Here is a 25,006-nt window from a genome sequence, read left to right as displayed (position 1 = left end):
TGGCTCTTTAAAGGCCATTCAAATACATCACAGTGTAATGCATGGTGTTGTGGTGAAACAACTGAGAAACAACTGCACAAAAGTATAGTGTATATTAACATTTGCATTTTAGTAACTTTAGTTTTCTTATGATTTTCATGAACGCTCCAGTTAATTCTTCACTCTCTTGCTTTCTTATGTCCAGCATCTCTTCTATAACGGCAAGATGCAGGTAGTCAGACCCGACACTGAAGATCAGAGGGTGATATTCCGAGAAGGTGGTAATGACCAAAAGGTAAGCTATGCTGCTTTAAAGCTTCCTGTCACACAACTTGTCATTACTGCACTGACATACACATGCACTCTTAAACAAAATAAAAACACAACTTGTTTCTCAATTAAATTAAAATTGTAGTTGTCATTTTACTTAGTGGAAGAGCAAAATTCATCTGTATGTCTTTGTGAAATAGTGAGGGTACCCAAGGTTAGGTAGATATTTATTAATATATTTTTGTGGAACTGTGTATTCACCAGTGTAATTCTGGTGCCTAATGTGGAACTGGTTCTCTTCCTCTGCACCAAAAACAGCATGAAAAAGCTAGCCCTGGAAACACTGATGCCGCTGGCTATCAGAGGGGCTAACCGCAAATTCTGTCTGTCAGGATTTTTTTCTCATGGAGCATTATTGTAACTTTCAGCTTTACATACCATTCAGTTCTTAAACTTGCCCGGATGAAGGCTGGTTCTCTCCTGGTACCCACAGGGGGGTGACTCCTCCGGTTGCAAAACGTCAGATTGCGAACACATCATCTGAACTTCAGTACACACTTTCCTGCTGAGTTTATGGTCTTATTCTTTAGTTTAAAGTCTTAGTGAATATGGCATGGTGTCCATTTAGAGTAATTAGATAACATAGCAGGCTATGGTTTAGGGCGGGCCTACCTTGTGATTGACAAGTCGCTTTAGTATGTGCTCTAAAACACCAAGGTGTCAATGGTCTAAATATTCAACTCACACTCCACTAACCGGTGGGTGTCATCTACATCACTGTGTTCATTGTTTATATAGAGTCTACTGTGGAAACAGGTATAAGATGATAAATGCATATAATTTTAGGTAGTAAGTTTACAGTTCTTTGCTCTTTTAAAGGACAGAACTGTGAGGCTGCTCGCACTGACACTGACTGCTGTCAGTGTGTCAAACTTAGTCATTGCTATTATCCCACTGACATTAAGTGATTTCACGTCAAAACTTATTTCTAATGATTGGAGTAAACTTTGATTAGTAAGTATGTGACATCACTCGTATGCTGTAGTTAATGAAAATTGTACTTCTTGACCTTTTGTAATAAAACTTCAAAATACTGCTTATTTTCTGGTTTGATACACCTGACCCTGAGCTGTCAGCTGAATGTAAACTCATGTGATGCCTTGATAAGACATGTGTAGAGATAACAGCGCTGTCTGCTGCTGCAGCCCACTGCTGTTCATTAGTTGTCTAATTACTGAGTGTAGTTCACATTACTATTGCTATTAATCAGAGTGCCATTTTTCTCTTTCCACTGATTCAGGTTACTCTTGAAATTGAAAAGAAGCTTTTTAAGCTTTCCAACCTGGAACTTTTCCCAGAAGGCAATGGGACCTCAGTAAGTCACTCCTTTAATTCCCAACCATTTATACACTCATCTGCTTTCAAATTGACCGTGAAACAAACAAAGCACAAGAACATGTTAAAATTTTTTTACAAAAATTCATTTTCAGAAAGGTTAAAATAATCAGGCTGCAGCTGCTGACCTGAGTCATGCAGATCCTGATTGACAAACAAACACTCTTTAAAGCAGAGATGCGTGTTAAGTGTCTGCAAAAGAAAAACACCCCGGACGCACTTCTACTTTTATATGGTTGTATATTACATCAAGTAGTTCAAAGTTGGACCTTGTTAAATTCCCCATGAAAGACACACACACATACCAACACACACGCATATCAACACACACGCATATCAACACACACGCATATCAACAGAATTGGCAGCGAAGCCGCTGAGTTTATTAAGCTTGTTAAGTTCAAGTTTTGGGTAATAAATCAGCATTATCATTTATGAACCTGCACTGGATTTGTATCACAAGGACAGTGTGGTTTAATTTCACTAAATATTAATAGTTGTAACATTTATCATTGAAGTGGAGCACAGAGAACTGAAGTTTTATGATTTTGCGTACGTGTCTTTTGTCACAATATAAATCAACATGAGAAATATAGTTGTTTTTTTTAAATACATGTAATTATGTTGATTTGTTTTGGCCATGCAGGGTTATTAATATGCCACATGATGATGTTGATTTTCCTACTCTGTGTGTGGTGATGTGATGTGCATCTCACTGATGAGTTTGCTTTTTTTTTTTTCTCCTGACCTGTGTTTGCATGTCAATGAATTAAACTGAGTCATTGAATGTTTTTTTTCAGGACTTATTTTTCATTAAATGATATTCCCCACAAAACTCAGCTCTATAAAGTAATGGACACATCCTCTTAATAAATATTGATGTGTGAATGTGAAGTCCTGTCCAAAAAACTCGCAGTCTTCAGCGAACGAAATCAACATCCACCACCAGGTCGTCTGTCGATGTCTGTTTGCGTGTTGTACTGTGAGGCGTCATTGAATTCAGCAGAAATGTCCCCTGACTGTGAAGCAGTATCTCTGAGGAGGCTAAGGTACCCCCTCACCTTCATTTCCTTCTCCCTTCCTCTCTCTCTCTGCCTCCTCACCAAGCCAGACAAGATGGATGACATAATGGGGGCATCAGAGATAATCTGATGGTCATGGTCTAGTTAAACACACCGTGTTATGATCCTTATAAAACAAACTACCTTTCCAAAAGGATAAATGTCCCTCCTCACACTCCTCCACTTGGGAAGGGGGAAAGAAAAAAAATCCATTGCATCCTTCATCAACTGCAAGACTTGTACCAGCTTGACAGAAATTTAATTCGAGGCAGCTCTTGAAAATAATTATTGTATTTTGAGAGGAGTAATCATTGGCCGGGACATGATTGAATGTGTCCATGCCTATTGACTTTTGCTATGATTAATAGGTTTGTTTAGTCGATATTCCCATCGAAATTGTATAATTAATTATCCCCGACGCTGTCATGGCAGGACGATGGAGAGCCCTGATGAGTATTTGGGAAGATTAAATTTTCTGGGCGCTCATGGCGTCAAGGGGCACCATGGGGCCTTGCTCCGGTGGAAAGATAGGAGGAGCGTGGTGTGTGTGTGTGTGTGTGTCTGTGTGTGTTTGTGAGGCTTTGCAAGCGTGCGTATTGTGCACGCTCGTGCATGTGGAGATCAGCACAGTTTCTTCCTCTCCTGGAAAACACACACAAACACGCACTCACACACGGGGCCGTCTCCCTCCTCCATCCCCATTGATTTTGTTTCAGTATCTCTTTATTGTAACTTTATCAGTGTGGTGTCGGCAGATGGAGGGGGACCAGGAGAGGAGGCTGTGTTTGTGTACTAGCTTTAGCAAGTGATGAACCTTTCTGTCTGGCGTGCCTCTCCTTGTCATGCTGGCAGCGTAGTCTTCAGCATTACTCAAAAGCCCGGAGACATTTTAAACATGAGAGGGACATAAAAAAAGCTAAAGAACAAATGCTGCCTCAGCCCAAAGTTCTTCCATATTTCACCTGTCAGAGCTCTTAAGTGGCAATACAGAAGCCATGCTAAATGAAATCTGACCTTTATATGAATTGATGCTACAATGAGTATTTCTTTTAATCTAACTTGCCTCTCTTCTGAATGCTTTAGGAAAGTATTGACGGCTTACTTAGCCTTATCAGAATAGATGGCTCGCAGGGACAGTAGGCCTAAGCCCTGTGTGCTGCTGCCATTGAATTTTTTTTTTAATTCTAAGAATAATAGTGAAGTTAAATCCAGTGTTGTGTTTAGTCTAGGTGGGCCCCTCTCAGCTCCCAGGCAGCCATCGCCGGCCCGCGTCAGTTTATCGGTGTTCTGCACAAAATAATGAAGATCCCATAAAAAGCAGGGAAAAAATACGGCCCCTGCAATGAAAGCCGAGTGTGAGGTGTAAAAATCAAATTAAATGACCTTTCACCCCAACATTTATTGACAAGTTTTAACAGCAGCAGGTGTTGTCACAGGGGATATTTGACAATGCGTAAATCAAAGCACAATTACAGTTGGTGGACGAGCGGGCGACATGCTGAGAGGGACACTCGGAGGCCGAAGATGCCCCCCCCCCCCCCCCCCCCCCCCCCCCCTTTGTACCCCTCTCAACTCCCTGCCTCTTAGCTATCACCGCCAGTTTGATTTAGGAGCGCGGCGATCATCCAAGCACAGTCAGAAATGTGAGCCCATGACAAGGTAGTTTTTATCCAGACACTTCTTCATTCACTTTTTTCCCTCCTCAATATTGCCAGAGTGGCATCATCTCACACCACCTCCTCCACAACTCCCACAAGGTCATTTCTGGTTGACAAACTACTGCTGCCTTTATAATGTCTTGAGGCCTTGATCCGATATGAGCTGGTTTTTTTCCTTATTCGTCTTCTTCTTCTTCTTCTTAAAACCGCTGACCTAACAGAGCAGCAGAGCATTATGCTTAATTGACCTGGAATGAAATGTAGTGTGAAATTTGTGACTGCAGGGTTTTCCATTCACCTGGATGAATTACTCAACATTCACTTAAGGCACACACACACACACACACATACACTCCTTGGATACACACAGCCATATGTTGCTTATCCCCTGTTATTTAAGCTGTCACACTCTTATCAGTCTGAGCTGCTTTACCTCAAACATAATGGCACCTGTGAAAGCGTAGATGCTCAGGGTGAGAATCACAGAATAACTCACGATACTGTCACAATATATCGCCTGAAATAGTATAGCAGTAGTATCATGGTACAGCGATACTCAGTACTTTGTAAGACATTTATCCATACATCATGATACTGTATTTTGAGCAGAAAATGGCCTTAAAGGGACAAAACAACAGGAATTATGTATTTATTTACTTCACTGTGGTGTGAAAATTGTCTTTTTTTTCTTTCTTTTTAATAATGTGCCATTTCAATTAATCAGCTTGCTGGTTTGCATTCCTGCAGTGTCACTTTGTGAGTTTCTTCTCCTTTACTGCAAATTAGTTAACTATAAATGAGGTGGTGATTGTTAGGACAAATTGGAAAGGGAAACCACGTAGAAAATATTCATATTTGGTGCCAATATAGCTATAAATTTGGGACCAAAGGAAGCGATACAATCAACATTTTGTCCTACTCCTTAAAGTTTTGTCCACGCAGGAAGAGACTAGCAGTGATTGTGGTGATTAGAAACCAGACAAAATAAATATTAGTGTTTCAAAGTGGGCGGCTACCGAGTTAAACTGCTCTCAACCTTGAGGGAAGAAATTGAAGCAGCTGCCAGTGAAAGGGAAGAAAACTGATTGATATGTGATGATGTAAATACATGAGAGGTTTACACCAACAACCAAACCTTATATAAAGCTTATCCAAAGGCTTCAAAACACTGGGTGATGATTCCAACACTCTGTTACACTGTTTTTTATATATATATATATATATATATATATATATATATATATATATATATATATATATATATATATATATATATATATATATATACTTTCATTCACTTAACTTGGCAGCATGCTCTTTTGTATATAGCTCAAATTAATGTTAATGCTTAATGCTATCAGCCTGAAGAATCCAGTATTGGTCAAGCTGGGGGTGGGGGTGCTGAAAGAAGGTATCAGTGCTGGATGGTGCGATGGTTGTGTACAGTGGAGCGTGGGGTTGCATCCCCTGCTCTGCCATCCCTCATCCACAGTGTGTGAGTCTCTCCTGTGACCCCGGCAGTGTGAGTTTGATGAATGCAGCACATCTGCCCTCCTGAACCGCTGAGACTCTGTCTGCGAGGCCCCCTCTTCCTCGAGTAATGGCCACTGTTCTACACCACTGACATGTAATCACACAAACACCACGGAGCATCATCGTGAAGGAACACGCTGCTGGGCTTTTTTTTGTGTGTGTGTGTGTGTAAATGTGTACTCAGCATTGATGTGAAGACAAACAGTGCACAGACAGTTATACACGCTCATATAAATGTGTCAGTGTGGACGGAGGACAGCAGTTACCTTCATAATGCCAGCACGACACTGTCTCCACTTTGTGAGGACGTCCTTCCAAATATCACCCATGTGCACCACGTCATTGCTGTTGGTATTTCATCATGTACCCATCAACATACTGCTGCATGTAATACACCGACATATTAACATTAAGCTGTCAGACTCATACCGCTGCGGGTGAGGTCTTCATCAGGCCATAATTGTAGCTCGGTGTTTGAAACATGTACAATAGCCTAATTTACCACTAACCAAACATGACTCGCCTCCATCGCCATGTCTTCCTGTTTGAAAGGAAAGGGCGGGACTCACGCGTGGCCCTCCGCCGGGGGGGGGGTTGCCGGGAAACGTCGCTGCCAGTCTCTCAGGAAAGCAGTCATGCAGGTGCCCTAGCTACCTGTTCATCTCGCAGATAATTAATGTGTACAAGGAGCCGCTAATTGCACTTTTCACTAATGATTTATGGGTTTTGTGAAAGGGGGGAAATTGGGGGAAGTGTGTGTGTACACTCTAGTGAGTGAGTACAGCTGGGTGAGGAGACATGATTGATGAAGAGTGTGTGGATGCACTGTCAATGTGGAGAGATATACCCCTGTAGGAAAGGGCTAGTGACACACACACATACAACTGGTCAGCTGTTGTCAGTATATGCCAGTGTGGGGTATGTGGACTTTACTGAATGAGGCTAAAGATGGGAGCCTCATCCTCTGTCCTCATCACCTTCTGTTGGTTTTCTTGAGAGACTACTAGTGTTTTTTGTTGTGAGTTTTTGTATATTGTATACCATGCATATCTTGCATGTTATATTTTTAATATGATTTGATGGCTGCTATCTTGGCAAAGTCTCCCTCTGGCTTATTTCCTTTAACTGAGAGCTGGTGATAAAATATTAGGTTGACTTGTGGGTTCAGTTAATCTCACAAATCAAATTAAAGTGAATCCAAAGAGATGTATGATGTCTTGTCACGTGTCTGTTTCTTGCATAAAGTCTGCCCTGTTTTAATGAAGACAAAACTGAAGGTTTAAAACTTACACCTTGATCAATTTTTTTGTGATCAGGAATATGTTTGTGTGAGCAGCTTTCTGATTCATACTGCAGACCCTGTCACTGTGAAAGTGCACATGCTCAGTTGATGTTTCATGGATGCCTCTCTTCTTCTTCTTCTTTTTTTTTTTTTAATGTTTTTTCTTTCTTTCCACAGTTTTTAGAGTTTGACAGAGAGCTGTTGGCATTCAAAGATCGTCTGCATGAACTACAGATCACTTTCCCGCCAAGGTATGGAGCCATTACATGCATTACAGTGGATTTTTTTGATGCATTTATATTTAAACTACAGAAATCTGCCCGTGTAGAGCCACATTGGTCACGTGGCTCTTCATCTAGCACACTGCACTTCCTAACAAAGAGTCATAGCCTCAGAGTTGCTGGTGTTGCTGCAGACTTTTTGTGAATGCTGGTTAAACCTTCTACACTAACCCTAAACATTTGAACACTATAATTTAAATGGCTCTTTATCATTAAGAGCTGCTTAAAAATGAGCACTAAAAGAACCACTTATAAAGCAACAGATAAAATAAGCACTTACTAGACTGTGAAAACCTCCTAATGTGAGGAATTTTTAATGTGCTAAGAAAAGTATCGTAGGGGTTTTACCTGGTTTATTGAGAGCTATTTAATCCTTCAGTGTATTTGAAAAGTTCCAAACTTGAGCAGCAGACTGACAGCTGCTAAAAGAGGAATCAAACTTTCACCCTCACATCTTTGTAAATGCAGCGATTACGCTGCTCAAATATGCGCCTTAAAGACTCATTATTAATATGTAAAACTGTAAGTAGTCAATCACTCGCTTATTGTCCAAAACGGTTTTATGAAAGCTGCTGGATGTGTGTTTGATTGGTATCAGTTGTTAAGTCTGATTTCGTACGGTTCCAAACTGCTCCCATGTGTATCTGCTGGTGTGTGAGTGTGTGTGTGCGCGCGCACGGGCAGCATTGATAATTCCGTCTCATTGGGACTTGGGGGAGATTGGAGCGGGTGGTCTCCTCTCCTCTTCCTCAAACAAATGCATTTGCAATTAGCCCTTTCAGAGTAGAGGGAGGGCAAACACGCGGACGCCGCGGAAATATGTTTCGGGAGCAGCGCGTTAATGGCGCTTGACCTTTGCCGTCGGTTGTGACTCAATCAGTGCAGATAATGAAACGCTGTAATCAAACAATAATTACTTGATAAACTGCTCTGGTGGCAGGCGTAGGGCGGCTGGGGATTTTAGTGTGTGTGTGTGTGTGTGTGTGTGTGTGTGTGTGTGTGTGTGAGTAAGAGAGAAAGAGAGGGCTCGAGATACATGGAACCATCAAAGCGTGTGTGTATGTGTGAGAGCTGTGTAGGGATTGTGTGTGTGCATATATGTGTGTGTAAAAGTGGGAGAGCTCGAGACTGAGTATGTGTGTCAAGGTTCTGCCAGTCCCTGTTTTTTAAATGACTCTGTGTCTTAATCAGGGACCCCATTTACATCACTTTGCATAAGTGACAGTAGGATTTATTGTCCTTTTACACTGGCTGACTTTTGCACCTATCCATATAATACTGAATCATCTCTCCACAGGGAGGAATGAATGTGCTGCTGTGAACGAATACAAATGATTTCCACATACTTGAGGTGATGATGAATCAAATATATGAAAGCCGGGAGCAGCATATGAAATTTGATTTGATCTACTCTGTGTGTGCGACAAACCACATCATTGTCAGTCTTGTAATGGGTAGCAGTGGCCTAGTTAAACTTAAACAACCCCCTCCTCCCACTTTTTTTACACACACACACACACACACACACACACACACACACACACACACACACACACACACACACACGTCTATGTACTGGTACCCCTCCCCCTGTCAGGGCTGCCTTGCGTTCCTTGAGCAATCAAGCCTCAACGATTGTTCTCCATCACATAGCCTGCTCCGGACCGGCCCCTCGCCATCTGTGAGGTTATTACTCTTTTTAATGCAGGCCATCAGAACACACCCTCACCGACACACATGCATGCACGCACACGGCTCACTTTGGTTTGAATCTATAAATCAATACCAGTCACAAACATTTAATCTGCAAGTTAATTCTGCCTGCTGCCCAACGCTGGATAAGAAGTTGTCACAAAATGAGACATGCTGTCAAGAGAGAACTAAGAATTGGTTAACAAAGTGCGCGTGATGTGCACTGTATGTAGCTGTAGCAACACTGTTGATGATTATATCTCAAGCGAGGTTCTATCTTTGTGTTTTAGAATGAACATCCACTCTTGGCAGATGTTTGTGCCCATGCTTGCACACGTGAATTCTTCCCCTCGGCATTGCTGCAGAGGCTTCGAGCAGTAAAATGCATATCTCTTTACTTTCAAGAAGTCATCCATCAAAGTTGGCCATGACATGTCTAAGTACTTGGGCACCCGGGTGAGGAATTTACCCGGGCCTTGTCACAGTTGGACCTGGAGCCAGTCGGCTGCTGTGCACTGATAGGCTGCCGGACTCTCACAGTCATACACAGGAACACATGTATGCTTAGCAGTTTTCCTATCCAGTGATCTGAGAGAGAAAAGATGAGTCTATTAATCAGAAACCATTCATTTATTTAGACACAGTTCTTCCATCGGGCGTAATATATGAGACTTGCAACCAGCCATTAAGCCATTATCTTTGCACAGGCTGCAGCATGGCCAGTAATGAAAATAATGTGAAGTTTTGCTATAGATTACGGTAGTTTTGATTTCATATTTGAAATGGCATAACTAAGGTAATATGCCCTAAAACATACTAAGGCACCAGTAACTTATTCATGTATTTTGATTGATTTGGGGGGAATGCTTTTAGTACTCCTCTGATCTGATTTCTTTGCTGTTCTTTTTGCACAAGATCGATGCAAAAATTGAATCGGGAACCCAGCTTCTGGAAGGAATGCAGTGGATGGCAGAGGGAGAATGTATTCTGCCTGTAACATAGTTACTGAGAATGGGCTTTGAGGGAGATTTTGAGTGACATCAGACCAGCGGCACGACTCTATCAGTGAACAAATCATGAGTGATTTCAGAGCAAGAAGATGGTGTGGATGCTGGTGGGTGGAAAAGCCAGGAGTAGACAAAAACTGGCTGCTGTGTGTGTTTGTCAAGAAAGACCTGATGCAGCACTTTGTACCATATTTTTTATTCTTGGACTCTCCTAGAGAAACTTTGCATGATTCTCAAATCAAAATAATCCTTATTTTTTCTTATTTTTGGTTTTAGTGCATCCCCCTCAGTTCAGTCTGTAACAAGACATCTTATTTTCTTCTTTTTTTAAGCTAACTTTCTTCTGATTTGCTGCTTCTTGCTAACAGACGGTTTGAACCACGCATGGGTGGAGCTGGGTGCCTGAAATGACCATATTAAAGATTTTGTGCTCTCTTTGATTTTATGCAGAACAGAGGAAAAACACAGTAGTGGGATAAACACTGATATTACTATCACTAGAACAATCCTGCTACCATGACTAATATGAAATATCCACATCAACAAACTGAATCAAGAAAAGATTAATAACTCAAGTTTATTAGCAGCCTCTTTCAGCTGCAGGGATGCAAAGTGTTATTTGAACCAGAAAAGAGCAGATTGATCCTTTCTCGCTGTTTTTTTTCCCCACTTTTCAACTGGATCTTTGTTTAAGTACATATAAAGACAGCAGTGGGAAGATCTTTGAGGGAACACGATGGCTCCAGTCTCATGTGCTTATGTTTGTCAAGTCTAGACATTGAAAGCAGCAGAGGAGCAGAGCATGGCCTTGAGGTCAGAAAGTGATGTCTGTTAGGAGGCAGAAACCTGTAAACAGTTGTGTCTTTGCTGTTTGGGAAGCACTCTGGGAGCCCTCTTGGCACTTTACCATATATTTTCTAAAGCTGCAGGCCTGTTAGGACAAGCCAAAAAGTGACTTTCCTGCTGGGAAACTCTACAACATTCACATGGTTCTGAAAGAGGAAGGGGGTGGTTGGAAAGCTGATGCCAGGCAGAATGACTTTGCCCTTCAGATGAGAGAAGATTTTAGTCAAGTGACACAAATGGCTACCTGCCAGTTCCTCAGTAACTGCTAATAAGAGCACGAGTGAATTGTCAGAGCAGTGGAGAATTTCTTGAGACTTGTTTTGAGCTCATAGGAAGTGCTCACACAGATGGCTCTTCTGCATACAGTAACTGCCCTTGTTCTGTGGACAGCTCTCTTCACTCTACACCCTTGCCCCCCCCCCGAAAGCCTGCACAAATGATCTCACCCTCTGCATGTGAATTTAATTGTGAATGCATTAGTCCTATAGTACCTCTGTTTGCATCATATATGAAAGAGTCTTTTTGTTTGCTGCTCTGTGAACAGCCACGCTATAGTGGAGTACCACGTGACTGCATTTGAAGAGCACCACACATGCAGTTTAACGCCAGTGTTTGGTTAAAGCGTCGCACCCGAGCCGCTGTAAGTGTGCTGCTTATGTTGCCTGAGCCCTGCCACTGGATCCAGCGTTACATGCTGATCTACTGAACAGGAACATTGTTTTACAACCAGCAGCGCATCCGTCATTCTAACTACTAGAGAGCCAGTGCAGATGATGAGGGGCCACTGTGGCGATAATAGCTGAAGGTTGTCCACTGTCATGTATCGTTGCCTCTTGTCTGAGATGATGCCACTGAGAAGGAGCCTTTGTTAAAAGCAATTTTACACTGAGAGGATTAAATGGATACCATCTGTGTCGTCTTGTCTTCATTTACAACAGCTAAAGGCACAACTTGTCATAGCTGAGCCCCAGCAGGCTGTGAGCCATGAGCTACTGATGGCATTTCACTCTGTTTGTACTGCACTATGCCAATGTTGTGCCTGCGAGCCTCCCAGCTCTACAAACTGAAGCAAACATTCAGCTTTATTGATAGCGTTTGGCTGATCTTTTTGAATTTCTGCGTGTGTATGTGTGTGTTGTGTTTTGCCAAGCCTCCCCTGACAACGGCAAACAAACATAGCTGTAGAGGCAGCGAGTCGTTTGAAACCCGCAGTTTCTGACTTTTTAGCCAATCCTATCCAGACAGCGGCCACTCCAGCATTCTGCGACGCTCTTTAGTGTTCGTGACCTCATGTCGCTGATAAGATGACTCTTATCTCCGACTTCCTGCCCTACCTGTGTTCTCAAGTTTATATTGCCCTCATCAAATACTGAGTAAGTGAATTGTCCGCTGTTTGGCCTGTCACTTATTTGTCATTATGTAGATCAGTAGCGTTTTATGTGGAGATTAGAGAATGAGACAGGGAAGTCTGGCTGGGAGCAATCACAGACTGTCTGGTCCTGGCAAAGCATGTTGTTAACGTGGCCTACAAACAAAATGAATTCACATTTTATGGGCAGTGTTTTTCTTTTAAAATTATAGCCAATACAATAATATAATAGAGTAATGTGTGTCACTGCTGCCTCTCCCTCTGCTGGGCGAGGCTGATTGACACTATAGGTAGGGCCTACACTCACCTCTCCAGCTTTTACTGTTGCAAGACAAACAAGCCGACATCAGCCACAACACATGTGAGTAATGTGCCAGCAGCAAAGTCAAACATTAAACCCCAACCCAAGCGTGAATGAATGAGCTCTCAATGACTGCTAAAGGGTCTCGATAAGCGACCGTTTGCACATGCATCATCCGTAAAGTGGTCAGCAACACAGAAGAGTGGATTAACGAGCAGGAAAACTGTATTCTTACCTCAACTTTACACAAGGTGGTTGATGGTTAATGGCCATATGTTTTAAACTAGAGTCCGACCGATATATTGGCTGATATTAGCTATGTGCAGATATATGGGTATCAGCATTTATAATAGGGGATAAATGAAAATTTAAAAAGAAGATACAGGAGAAACACCCTTCAACCATGTTCTGAGTGTTGAAGTTGCATAGTTTGTTCACCAGAGGGCACTCTGCAACTTTCCGTTTAGAACAACAGCCAGCTGATCTGAGCAGAGGAGCATAAATGAGTCATCGACAACTTGTGACAGTAAAACAAAATTATTTTTAAACCTCACTGTCGTAGTATCTTAGTGATGGCTCATAAATAACTAGACATAACAAATGTTAAAGAAATCGGTTTATGTTTTGTGTGTCTGTAAGAAAAAAAAATCAACCAATACTTTAAAATGCCTCAGCCATTTTTTTTCAACAAAACTCTTATTTTATGTAAGATATTAGTTTTTTTTTTTGCTGTTATTTTTTTTTTCCTTACATGTCTTATAAACAGACTACATACCCAAAACCTTTCACAACTGATAAGTGTTGTGGCTTTTGGAGCTGGTGTTTTAAAGATTGAATTTTGCTATAGATCACAAGTAATCTAAAACTGCAAAATAGCAAATCTGGCTCCGTTAGCATCAGTATTTCCCGAGAGTGCAGAGGTGCAGTCGTGTAACTGAACCTTCAAAGATGGAGTCGGTCTTTTTGGAGTGATAAAATAGTTTTGAAAAAAGTTAAAAAATACTGATAAGTGGCCATTAATAAACACAGACAGCCAGCCTGGGTAAATGCTGTTTGTGGGAAACACTGAGCATCCAGATCAGGACAAAGTTGTAATATATCAGCCATTTAATCTCTCACTGTCAGCAACCTTTTCTGCATTCAACACTTGTCACTGTATCATGTGTTCGTAAGGTTTTCACCTGACTAGAGGTCCTTCATCTTTATTGGTTGTCTAACATGCAGTAGTAGCCTAAAAGAACAGTTGGTAGGGCAGTGCTTTTGTGACTGCCTGTTCATTTTGTATGTATTGGTGTGTGAATGTGTGGAATCCTTAAAGTGTACCTCCCTTCCCTTGTAGATACACAGTTGGAGTTATCAGTTTAGCCCATTAATTAGTGTAATTAGTCTTGCTGGGGGCAATAAGGTTGGGATATGAGCTGACGGCCTCCAGCCCACACACCCTCTCGGACCGTTTACCTTCCCCGATAACTTTGTGAGCTCGCTAATCGGACACATTAATCACATTGGCCCCAACGCGCCATTCGACTGTTTGCCATTGCATTAAGACTTGTTATCTCTATTGGAGCCAGTGGAGGGTGCGGTAAACCGGAAAGGGGAACAGCTTATACCTGCACACACTGGGGCAGAGAATGGCCCTTTAATGGCCATTGTGGAGTATTTTTAATCAGCTTTTACAATGGTTGGCTGTCATCAAAAATGACTGAACGATAGCCGGGTTTTTGTTGTTGAACTGTTCAGGGAAGTTTCCTATCAAGAGGGAGTTCATTGTTTTGAAGGAGGTAAGGAGGAAAACTTGATTTTCTCTCAATCTCTTTAACACCAAAATGACCCCAGGCTTGTTAGTCAATAAAGCTATAACAGAGTCTCTGATAGGCTGATTGTTCACAGGCTGTTTAAGGTCAGCGACCGTCCCTCAGGAAGCCGGAGCATTCAGGCCACCCTGAAGACGAGCAGCTCTCCAAGCCCTTTGAAGACTTTGCTGTTTTGCACCCTCACTTTGCCTTTTTCTGACTGATCCGTCTTTATCCCCTCTCTTCTGCCTCCCTGTCTGTCTCTGTTTCACTCATCCTATTCTTCATGCTCTCTTTTATTCCTGGATCACTTCTTTAGCCCTTTGATTAGCATACCAAAACCCCTATGCATTTCCCCTATGGTTTAAGGGCTATTAATGCTAATTGGAGGATGGGAACTTCTTTAAGCAGCTCTCTGCAGGTCTGTTTGTTCACCTGGTGGGGAGCTGTGTGTGTGTGTGTGTGTGTGTGTGTGTGTGTGTGTGTGTGTGTGTGTGTGTGTGTGTGTGTGTGTGTGTGTGTGTGTCAGATGAGCCCACCTCATGCCCCAAGCTTAACCTTACACACAGACACCCACACACATTTATGATTTCTATTAAATAGTCATTCTGTCACTGCTATTCTGTTTCTGATAACGTATACAACTGAGGATTAAAGTCATCAATTCATCATAAAACAAAATCAGTGCCATTTCATCATTACTGGTTACTGCAGTCTTTAAATGCACACTCCTGGTTTTATGGTGGAAGCACAGTATGGCAAATTAATAAATGCAATGTAACTGTAATGACAGAGAAACAAAGAAACATTCAGATATATTTCATTGTCTAATCTTCAGTGAAACTAATGCAATCCAACTAATAAGTAGCTGTCTTAACAGTGCCCATTTTCCATGTATTTTCCCTGACCTGGTGTTAAGAACAAAGCTAAATATGACTAAAATAATGCATCTGTCAATCAATCATGTCAATGAACCCAACATAGGAACTACTATATACAGAATTGCATAGCAGTAAATAATGACAGTGTAACACAAGCTAACATGCAAGGAAAATAAAACCAGATTGTTGATCAAGTCAACAAGATGGCAGCAGAGAACACATCCTCGATCATTAAGAAGCTCCAGCAGCTTGATCTGACATTATAAAAACTATGTAAGACACTGTTTGTATCAGCAAAGTATGTTTTCAAGGATGCAGCAAATCCTTCTTCATCCTCATATCACAAGTAATATTTTGACTCAGTTTTTAGGGGGTTTAAAGGAAATGGGGTTATTAATGAATATCTGACAATACAACACTGTCCTGACATGTTGCCCGTGATGATGGAGGTATCTCAATGCAGCAGTGTTGGAATATGTGATACACTGCAAGGTACTATCAGTAGTATATTACAATATCTGTGTAACTCAATTAATCAGCTCTCTGATTCACTTTCACCTGCTGTCACCTATGAGTTTCTTGTTCATTAGGCTTCACTTACATAGGGCTAGAGACCAGTCAGCAACCCCCTAGGTCGCTAGGAAAATATGTGTATTCCCCAGCCGGTTGGCGAGTGGTTGCTGGCTGTCGGTGAGTGAAATTGGTTGCAAAGACTGCGCTGCACCAAAAGCCTCGTTGAGATGGCTTTGATCGCTAGCAATTACACGACCAATTTGCGACTAGTTTCAACCAGCAACACCAAGCAAACTACGGAAACCACTCCCCAACTGGCTGGGGAGTATATATTTTCCCCTAGCAGCCAGTGGTTAACAGATGGTTGCCAACCGGTCTCCAGGCCTGGGTCCTGTGACTGGGTACTTACTGGAACTCTGTTAAATTCTATTCACTTTAATGGTATTTCATTGATAACAGAACAGTCTTGAAGTACTGACTCTGGTAAGGTAAACTGGCAAATTGGCAAAGCAATACTTTTACAGTGCTTGTACCAACAAAAATCAATCAAAGTTATATCGATGGAGTCAGTGTGTTGAAAATGTACCACAGAGGAAAGTATTATGTGTCACTCTTATTCACATATAATTCCCTGACCGAATTCTTAGATCTTTTCTTCAAATGAAACATTCAGATCAGGCAGCATTATTGTGTTTTTCTAACATTATAGTGAGACAGAGAAAAAAAACGACTTGCAGTCACAAACAAAGCGGGCTGCCTGTATTAGTTTAAGTCTTAGAAGAGATGTAGTCGCTGTTTGAAGTTGTGCACCACATTTGTAGGAGAAACTGCATTACTTGTATTGGAAGTAGTGTAATGCCAGTAGCTCTGTCAGTGGCAGTAACAGTTGTAATTGCAGCAGTAAGAACCACATAATGATTTGAATGAACAAACATTGAAAGAAACCACAACCAAATACGTTTTCTGCCTCAGCACAAAGTCCAATTAAGCTATCAGGGCTTGGCAAGTGTGATGAATTGAAAGCCTGGTGTGTGTGTGTTTATTTTATCATTAGGCTATCGCCATCCTCAGAGAAGAGGTATTTTGTATTATGCTACAGTTAGCACGTATAGCACTGAAGGAGCAAATTGGATTGGTATTACAGTATGTAAGCCCGGTGCTACATCCTGATGAGTGCCGACAAACAAATTGGATTGGTGGTGTGTAAATCTGAAGCAGTTTGATGAGCCGAAGGGGCAAATTGAATTCTCAACAATGTAAATCTGTATCAGCTCAATGGCTCCCCGCCCAACTCAAGCCCTGCCGCCACTTAAATCATGCGATTGTTCCCTGCTGTTCCAAGATACAATCTCTCTTAGCCATTTGCTGCGGCACCTAATCTGTTTTTGATGACCGTGTAGGGATGTAGCTATACATATGGGCAACTGAATCTCCCCTGCACTCATTCTTTCTTTTTATTTTCCCTCCCTCTCGCTCAAACACACACACACACACACACACACACACACACACACACACACACACACACACACACACACACACACACACACACACAAGCCCTACAGTTGGCAGAGAAAGATTGCTTTGATTGAGCCATCCATGTGTGTTGATTCAAGAGATTACTCAGATGATTGGTCATACTAATGGACCTCCTGTTTTCTTGGGAAAACATTTTGATCTCTGTCTCTGAGATAACATCTCATATTTATTACTCCTCCAAGCCCTGTTGATTCACACGACTCATATTTATTGCTTTCCTTATTGGCTTTCTTGTGCAACACTTGCCTATAAAAATAAAATACAACACAGTTACCCTGAATAAAATTTAAATAGAAAATGCAACATGTAACATTACCTGTATTCAGCTAATGATGCAACATATATATTGAAACAGAAGTGTTATTGTTTTTGAAAAATAGACTGATTTTGAATTTGATGCCAGCAATGCATTTTAAATAACACAGGAGCAACTAGAGATGAGACTGTCCTGTCGTCTGACCAATCAAAATTTGACATTTTTCACGGCTGCTGCAACCTCAGGGTGCACATCGCAGGGGGAAAGTGCACATCTTTGAAGGCACCATTAATGCTGAGCAGTATGTGCAGTTTTTGAAGCAACGTAAGGGAAGGTCCTGCTTATTTCAGCAACACAATGCCAAAAAATATTCTGCACGTATTATAACAGCAATTGCTCCATGGTCAAGAGTGTGAACGCCAGACTGGCAGGGTTATTGCACATTGCATAATTATGCATATATAAATGTGAGGTTTGATTTTCTTTTTACAGATCATTTTGCTTGTGTGTTTCTGCAGTTATCCGTACAGTGAAGACAGCAATCAGGGGAAGCAGTACATGAATACCAGATGCCCCGCCTGGTGTGACCGAATCCTTATGTCTCCCTCTGCCAGAGACCTGTTCTTTAAGGTGAGCCTTAACTTTACCACTTTTGATACAATTCAGAAGCTTTAGCTATTAAAATTCCCGTATTCCCTACTATTTTAACTCAAATGTCACCACTGTTCCCTCAGCTAAAATACAAGCGTCTTTATTAATGCCTCATTCTGTTCCTACAACTCCATCATCCTCGGTCTGCATGCCCCTGCTCTCCTTTGGCACTTCGCAGATGGAAGGATGAGGTGTCTGTAAATATTAATTAGGAATGTTAAGCCATGGGTCCACCCAGACAGTATATATATCCAAACATTGCAGCTCCAGTGGGTCCCATCTTCTTCATAGAGCAACAGATCTGTCTTCTTACTCGGAGAGTCGAACCCTGCCAGTCCCTGTTCGGCTTCAGATCCATCCCATTATTAACGCCAGCCAATCTGCCACCTCTGGAATCTCAGCCAATAAAACCCAGCTTTGTCTTTAGAGGCCTGAGCCTTTTGAGTGCTGGAACATGCAGGCTTTCATCTGTTAATGTGTGTGAAAGAGATGCAGCAGTGTATTGTACAGTACCAGTCCACTGGGGGGGGGGGGGGGGGGGGGGGGGGGGCTGCTCAGGAAGTTTGGCTTCTTTTCTTCTTTTGTTCATGACAAATGAGAAAATTCCTTCCTGATCTTTTATTCTTTTACTGACTGAAGCATCACAAGGACCCTGCAAAACAATAAGTCTGTATTGCTGTAAAGTGTAAATTACAGTGACTGCAGAGCCTTAAAATAAGGTAGCACACAGTTTGTTTGTTTTTTACCCACTTAAAGTGTCAGGATTATATAAGAGGGTATTCACGCACAGAAACAGCTGGTTTGTTGTTTGCTTTTCTTCCCCTCAAGCACCGGTTAATTGTTTGTAATGCAGGGACAGAGTCGAACAGTTAGTGTGTTCGCAGATTGGCTGATGATTCACTGAGCACACACACTCTCTGGCTCTGAGCATTACAGATTGTTGAGACATGGGCCCGTAAACAGCCCGGTGTGTGGCGTCATCTATCATGGCACGGTCGGTTAACTTGCCATCATGTTATTTTCTGCTTGCCGAGCCCTAACACGCCAAAGGTTGCCCGCTGGCTGCGCGGCGCGGCACCAGCTCCGGGAGTGCCGGTAATGAATGTTTAGCCGAGCGAGCGCTCCCTCTCTGCCGGAGGGCCCCGGGTAATTTGTTTATCTGTCTAAAGATTATGCAGCCCGAAAATCCACAATTTTATGCTGCCTTTGTAAATTATCAAGTGTGTGTTTGATGAATGTATCTCAGGCTGAGGGAGGCAGCGGCACAGGGCCGGCTGCCAGACAAATAGAGAGGAGGCAGTGCGTGGCTCGCTAGGAAAGGTAGTGAGGTGTAGGCGCACCGCGTGCTGACCCTGCTCCTCTGCAGGATTGGTCTGAAGTTAATTTGGATTTCACTTTATGGTTCATTCTCAGGCTCTCTGTCTCTTTCTTCTAAAGTGTCAGCGCAGCTCACCACATCACAACTGGTGGCACACACCAACCTCTGTGTGTGTGTGTGCGTGTGTGTGTGTGTGCGCGCATGTACGTGTGTATGTGGGGGTTGGTGGCTGTTTAAAAAGTCTTTAGTTCAACCAGACAAGTGTGATTTATACTGCAGTCTGCAGATTCATGTGTGAGTGGGCTGGAGCTTCTTTGTGTGCAGAAAGTGATATTGGAACACGATTCTCTCAGATAAGCACTTAGATTACAGTGAGAGTGTATTAGGTCGCGAGGCAAACGTCCACTTTGTAAATTAATCCTGCTTTTCATTTTTCTTCACTGTGCCGCGCACAAGTTTAAAGTTAAAACTTGATGCTTGAGGTGCATTCGGCTGCAGTTCAGCGCCGCCGCTCTCAGAGAATCTGGGGGGGAACTATAATTGGAAGGAGTAAGTCCAGCATCATCAAATTAAAGCGGGTTAGAATTCGTTTTTTTAATTTCCTCTGCGTGCTGTGATTCATTTTTGTGCCTGTAAATTAGCTTAATTTTACTAATAGCTGTGCCTGAACGAAACATAAAATATTTAACATCCCCTAATTTACTTAGTAGTTATATCAAGCATTTATTAAAAATTTGTCTCCATTACTTCCCATTCAGTCTGAGGACTTATTGGCTAGTCTGCCCACTTGGCTTCTGGGGACCATGTCTAATATTTGGAGGGGTTCCAGTAGAAGCTAGCTATCTTGATTAGCAGGTAACAGATATCTGGGCCAAGGCTTCCTGTTCTGTTGGCCGGTCATTGTTTGCTAATGCTGATAAATAAAAGAAAAACAGTTTAAACATGAATAAAAGAAGCACTGTGGTTACAAGCATCTGCCACCTTTGGTCTCCATACTGACTGTTTACCTGCATGCAGTCAAAACCTGCCCACCAACCAAATCTCACCAACAGAAGCTGCATTATTCATATTCAAATCTTCCCCCTGATATTTTGAGCATTTCTCAAACTGAATGACACAGAGGTCAAAGTGTCTCCGTATTAACCAGAAAGGGACAAACAGCAGAGGGCGATTATTAGGATTTTATTGGCACCTAAACAAGCTGGTATTGTCCAGACTCTTACTTTCACAGCTGAGCACAAAAAGTCATATATAAATGATGTAAAATAGCCCCTTTGTGGCCTGATGGAGGAAGAATCCTTTTTTATGTGTCTGCAGAAACTGGTCACTGTAGGCAGGCGTCTTGTAAGGGAGGTTTTGTTTGTTTTTTTAACGTCCTTTTTTAGGGTAGGTTCTTGGGGCACACGTGGATATTCGATGATAAGCTTAGTTATAGTGTCCTGTTGTGTGTACAGAAGCTCCTCAGTGGGAATTTACCCAATTTTATCCAAAAGTGCCTATTTTACACTTCTAGGTGACTTTTATTTTGAAACCAGCTGCATGATCCTGCTAACTGTGTTTAATGAAGCTTTTACCTTCGTCCATGACTGCATCAGTAACATGACACTAATGATTATCTTGTGTAAATGCAAACACAGTATTACATACTTAATTAAACATTTATATCACCCAACATTTGTTTTTGTCTCTGCAGCCTGAAAATGAAGACAGTTGTGTAGTGTATGATAACATTGGGGCCAGTGTCTGCATGGGGGACCACAAGGTAACACAACCTCACTCACTGTGTGTGATTTACTGTGTTGAATATTCTGTGAATTTGAGCACGGAAAGGACACGTCTGCTCCGGAGGAACGCTTATCTGTATCACATCCTGTATGTCTGCGCTGGAAAGCCAGGATTTTGTACTTTAATTTGTACAACCCTTTTACTTAGTTAAATGTTTTGGGGTTGTAAAGTTTTCTTTATTTTTGGGTTAATGTAACCAATTGTTTTGGATTAACTGAAACTATTTTGTGGATAAAGTCCCATTTTTATACCAGTAATTGTTTTATTTAGTTGAATTACTCATGCCTGCTTTAAAGCAGATAAATTATAGTATTACAGTGCTTTTGTGTAATAAAAAAATGTCAATGCTTGTTTAAGTTCATTTAACTTAATCTAGTGGGAGGGGTAAATTAAACCTAAGTGAACTGACTTAATAAGCTCCAGAATTTTCCTTTAATTTAGCAAAACATGTATCAGTCAGTCCTGTCCCCTGAGTTTAAGTGGATAGTTGGCTTAAATTTTACCAGAAAATGAAACAAACTATTTGTGCCAGTAGCTTTATTCCAAAAAAATGAAATAATAAAATAAAATATGTCAGTAAAGCAAACTGTAACCGCTGGATGTTCCAGGAAGAATCTGTAGAAAGCAGGAGGGATGTTATTTTTTTTCCCATAAGGCCAACCGTAAAGCTTCAGTCTGTGTAGTGTCAGACGGTCTTCCACTGAAAGAGAGGCGCCTTAAGTCAGGTCTTTCATCATTACATAGTGTGACACAGGCAGTGGTGTGTGTGTGCGAGGTGACCCGAGCACAGCGGCAGATACTCCTCTGAACCGCACAGCACTGCTGAAGTCACAGCTGCCTATGTTTAAAAAATGTCCAGTGTAGTTAGCACACAGGCCCCAAAAATGCCCAGCGCAGGTATGTGAGTTTAACCTGCGTGTCAGAGGTGCTCGCAGGGGTGGGGGGAGGGGGGGAGTGTGGAGTTTTGCTTACCGTGGTTTGTCTCTGTCCCCCCCGCCAGCCTGTCTTCCTGTCCTTCCGAATAACAGCGGGGGCAGGTAAACGTAATGCAAATAAGCGAAAGTGTTGTGTGGTGCAGTGATGTCGTGGTAAATATCATTCTTTTTCTTTATCACAATTCTTCCCATTGTTGCTGTTGTTCACTTTGATTTGCTTGACTTTTTTCATGACTTTGCACAAGTGGCAGAAATGCCCGTTTGACGAGTTTTATTCCCAAATAAAACGCCCATCAGTGCAGGAATGGCACACGAGGTTGCTTAAAATGCTTTTTTTTTTAAAGACATTTTAAGACAAACTTAGTGCTGCAGCTCATATTTGACGTTTAAAAAAACATCAGATTTGTCTGATTCAAACGACTTCTGGGTGTTGAGGAGTAAAACTTTCTTTTTTTTTCCCCCCTTGCTTTTATCCTTCCACAGGGAAGTGTTGCCAAAGGGGGGAGAACATATTCCGTGAAGCGCCTCTGTGAGAACACCCGAGAAACAAACAGGACACCACAGACACACCACCGCACGCACAAACACTCACACACTTTGCACAAGCATACACTGAAGAACCTAGACAAACTTTTTTTTCAGCAGTGCTGACCAGTTGCAGTAATCCGGACGCCTCATCCATATAAAAACCCGACCGCTTTCTTCCTGTAAAAAAACACTTGCCGAGATGTGGACGAGCCACCCGAGGGCCCGGCTCCAGACAAGATACACATCGCTGACCTCACCGTTGCCATGCAACCCTCCCCCATTCCCCAGAGAAAAGGACGACCGGACGGACAGACGGGCGACTCTCTTCCACGCCACAGCCTCATTGCCAAAACTCTAATTGAACACAGTCCTACTACATCCTTTTAGACACCCTACTTGGCATTTTTAGGTATGCCTCTATGTATAGAAGCTACTTTCCATACAGTATGTAAGGTGTTTTAAAAAAAAAAAAATGAAAGAAAAGTGCAATGCAAAAAAAGTTGTATATCTATATTGTTAGGTTTATTTGTACATTGGACAGTATAAAATAGAATTGTTGATGGTTTTAGTGCCGTTCTCTTCTCTGACCAAACTTTGTGGTCCTTTTGTTGGAATAGATAGAACTTCTCAGTTTATTTCAACAATTTTTATATATATATATATATATATATATATATATATATATATATATATATATATTTTTTTTTTTTTTTTGTTTTGTTTTTTTTGTTTTTTTTGTTTTTTTTTTTTGTTTCATTTTGTTTTTTGAGTTGTTCTTGTTGTTGTGTGCGCAAACACATGACCATGCCTGACACATCAGTTGAGTCTCGTTTTATATACTGTACTTTTTAAAGAGATAATTTATAATTCTTACCAAAATGTTTATGCTGGAGTGTGTGTGGCTGTGTAGGTGTTCCCACAGCCACACTGACCTTTGAATAAGTCCGTACAACAAGAGAGGAGTGATTTATTGCCTATCCAAGAATGTTTTAAGCAGTGCCATAGACCATGCAGGTATATATATATATATATATATATATATAAGATAATGTTTCATATATAGCACTCTCACATTATGTCATTCTTATTCTTACTCTAACTTATTTCTATAATATTATGATTCTGAATGTGATATTCTAGGTAGGCTTGGGTGTCTTTTAAAATGTAAACTTGTCTTTTTTTTTTTTTGTCTATTTTTGTTACTGCATTATGGTGCCAAGTATCCTAACCAGGAATGAAGTGTGTCAGAAATACTTAAGAAAAAAGAGAGAAACTCTAAAAGCGGGGTGGAGCAGGGAGTCTTGCTATTTTTAATTGTTCAGTATGTAGCCTTCAGCAGCCTCCTTTGCAGATAATGGGAGCATTAGAGGTGATGGGAGACTCCTTCCTTTCTTTTTTTTTTTTTTTTGTATCAATTTAATTTACTACACTACAGGTTTCAGGCTCAGTGAAGCCATCAGATTGATCCTCCATGATTTTTTTTTTTTTTCCTTCATCTAAAATCACCACTGAGTGGAACTGTTTGTTGTGCCTGCTGCAGAATTTATGTCGTCTTTTGTGATTTGGTCCATAGGCAGAATGTAAAAAAATATATATATATGAAACCCTGCTTGTTTTTGTTCCAGCTGCTCATCGTGAGTATACTTTGGGAGTATAAGCTGCAGTTTGTTTGTTTGTTTTTGTTTTTTTTTTCTTCACTCCATCTTATAAAAGCAAATAGAGATTTTATTCTAGACCCTTTCTGGACGGCCTGGCCTCTACTGTAGGTGATGCAGTTCTCAAGCAATAAAACCCATTAGAGCTTAATGTCTGTTCTGTCCTCGTTCTTTCTAATTTTACCTCCTTATAAGTTAGAAAGATCACTTTATTTATTTTTACACTACGCATAGAGAGCTGCATGTTTCCTCTGAAGATGCGGCAGCTGTGATTCTTTGAACCTCCAAAGCAACATTCCCACAGGCTGCAAATCTCCACTTCGTGTGCAATATTAATGTTTTAGTAAAGCTACATTGGGCACTGTCCCTGTAATATATGTTGTATGCAATATAACTTTGCACAATTGAAAAAGAAACAAAAAAAAAAAGCGACAAGTCAAATGCACAATTTGACGCACGTGTATGAGGCGTATTGGAC

General features: G+C 41.4%; 1 protein-coding gene across 2 annotated transcripts in view; it reads left to right on the top strand.

Annotated features, from left to right (window-relative positions):
* Positions 1 to 23,469, top strand: part of inpp5a (inositol polyphosphate-5-phosphatase A) — a 147,567-nt gene extending 124,098 nt beyond the window's left edge. The window contains exons 10-16 of one of the 2 annotated variants that reach the window (XM_030748132.1): positions 185 to 274; positions 1,550 to 1,624; positions 7,356 to 7,429; positions 18,175 to 18,286; positions 21,319 to 21,387; positions 22,411 to 22,447; positions 22,829 to 23,469. In XM_030748132.1, the coding sequence (XP_030603992.1) occupies positions 185 to 274; positions 1,550 to 1,624; positions 7,356 to 7,429; positions 18,175 to 18,286; positions 21,319 to 21,387; positions 22,411 to 22,447; positions 22,829 to 22,878 (507 nt within the window). In that variant the 3' untranslated portion in view covers positions 22,879 to 23,469. Of the gene's footprint in view, positions 1 to 184; positions 275 to 1,549; positions 1,625 to 7,355; positions 7,430 to 18,174; positions 18,287 to 21,318; positions 21,388 to 22,410; positions 22,499 to 22,828 lie in introns of both variants that reach the window. The other variant, XM_030748133.1, reaches the window with a different exon arrangement.
* Positions 23,470 to 25,006: the final 1,537 nt, after the last annotated feature.

The sequence above is a fragment of the Archocentrus centrarchus genome, chromosome 15, assembly GCF_007364275.1.
Source record: "Archocentrus centrarchus isolate MPI-CPG fArcCen1 chromosome 15, fArcCen1, whole genome shotgun sequence".
In the NCBI taxonomy this organism is placed as follows: domain Eukaryota; kingdom Metazoa; phylum Chordata; class Actinopteri; order Cichliformes; family Cichlidae; genus Archocentrus; species Archocentrus centrarchus.
The sequence above is the reverse complement of the archived record's forward strand: the minus strand, read 5'-3'. Positions and strand labels throughout refer to the sequence as shown.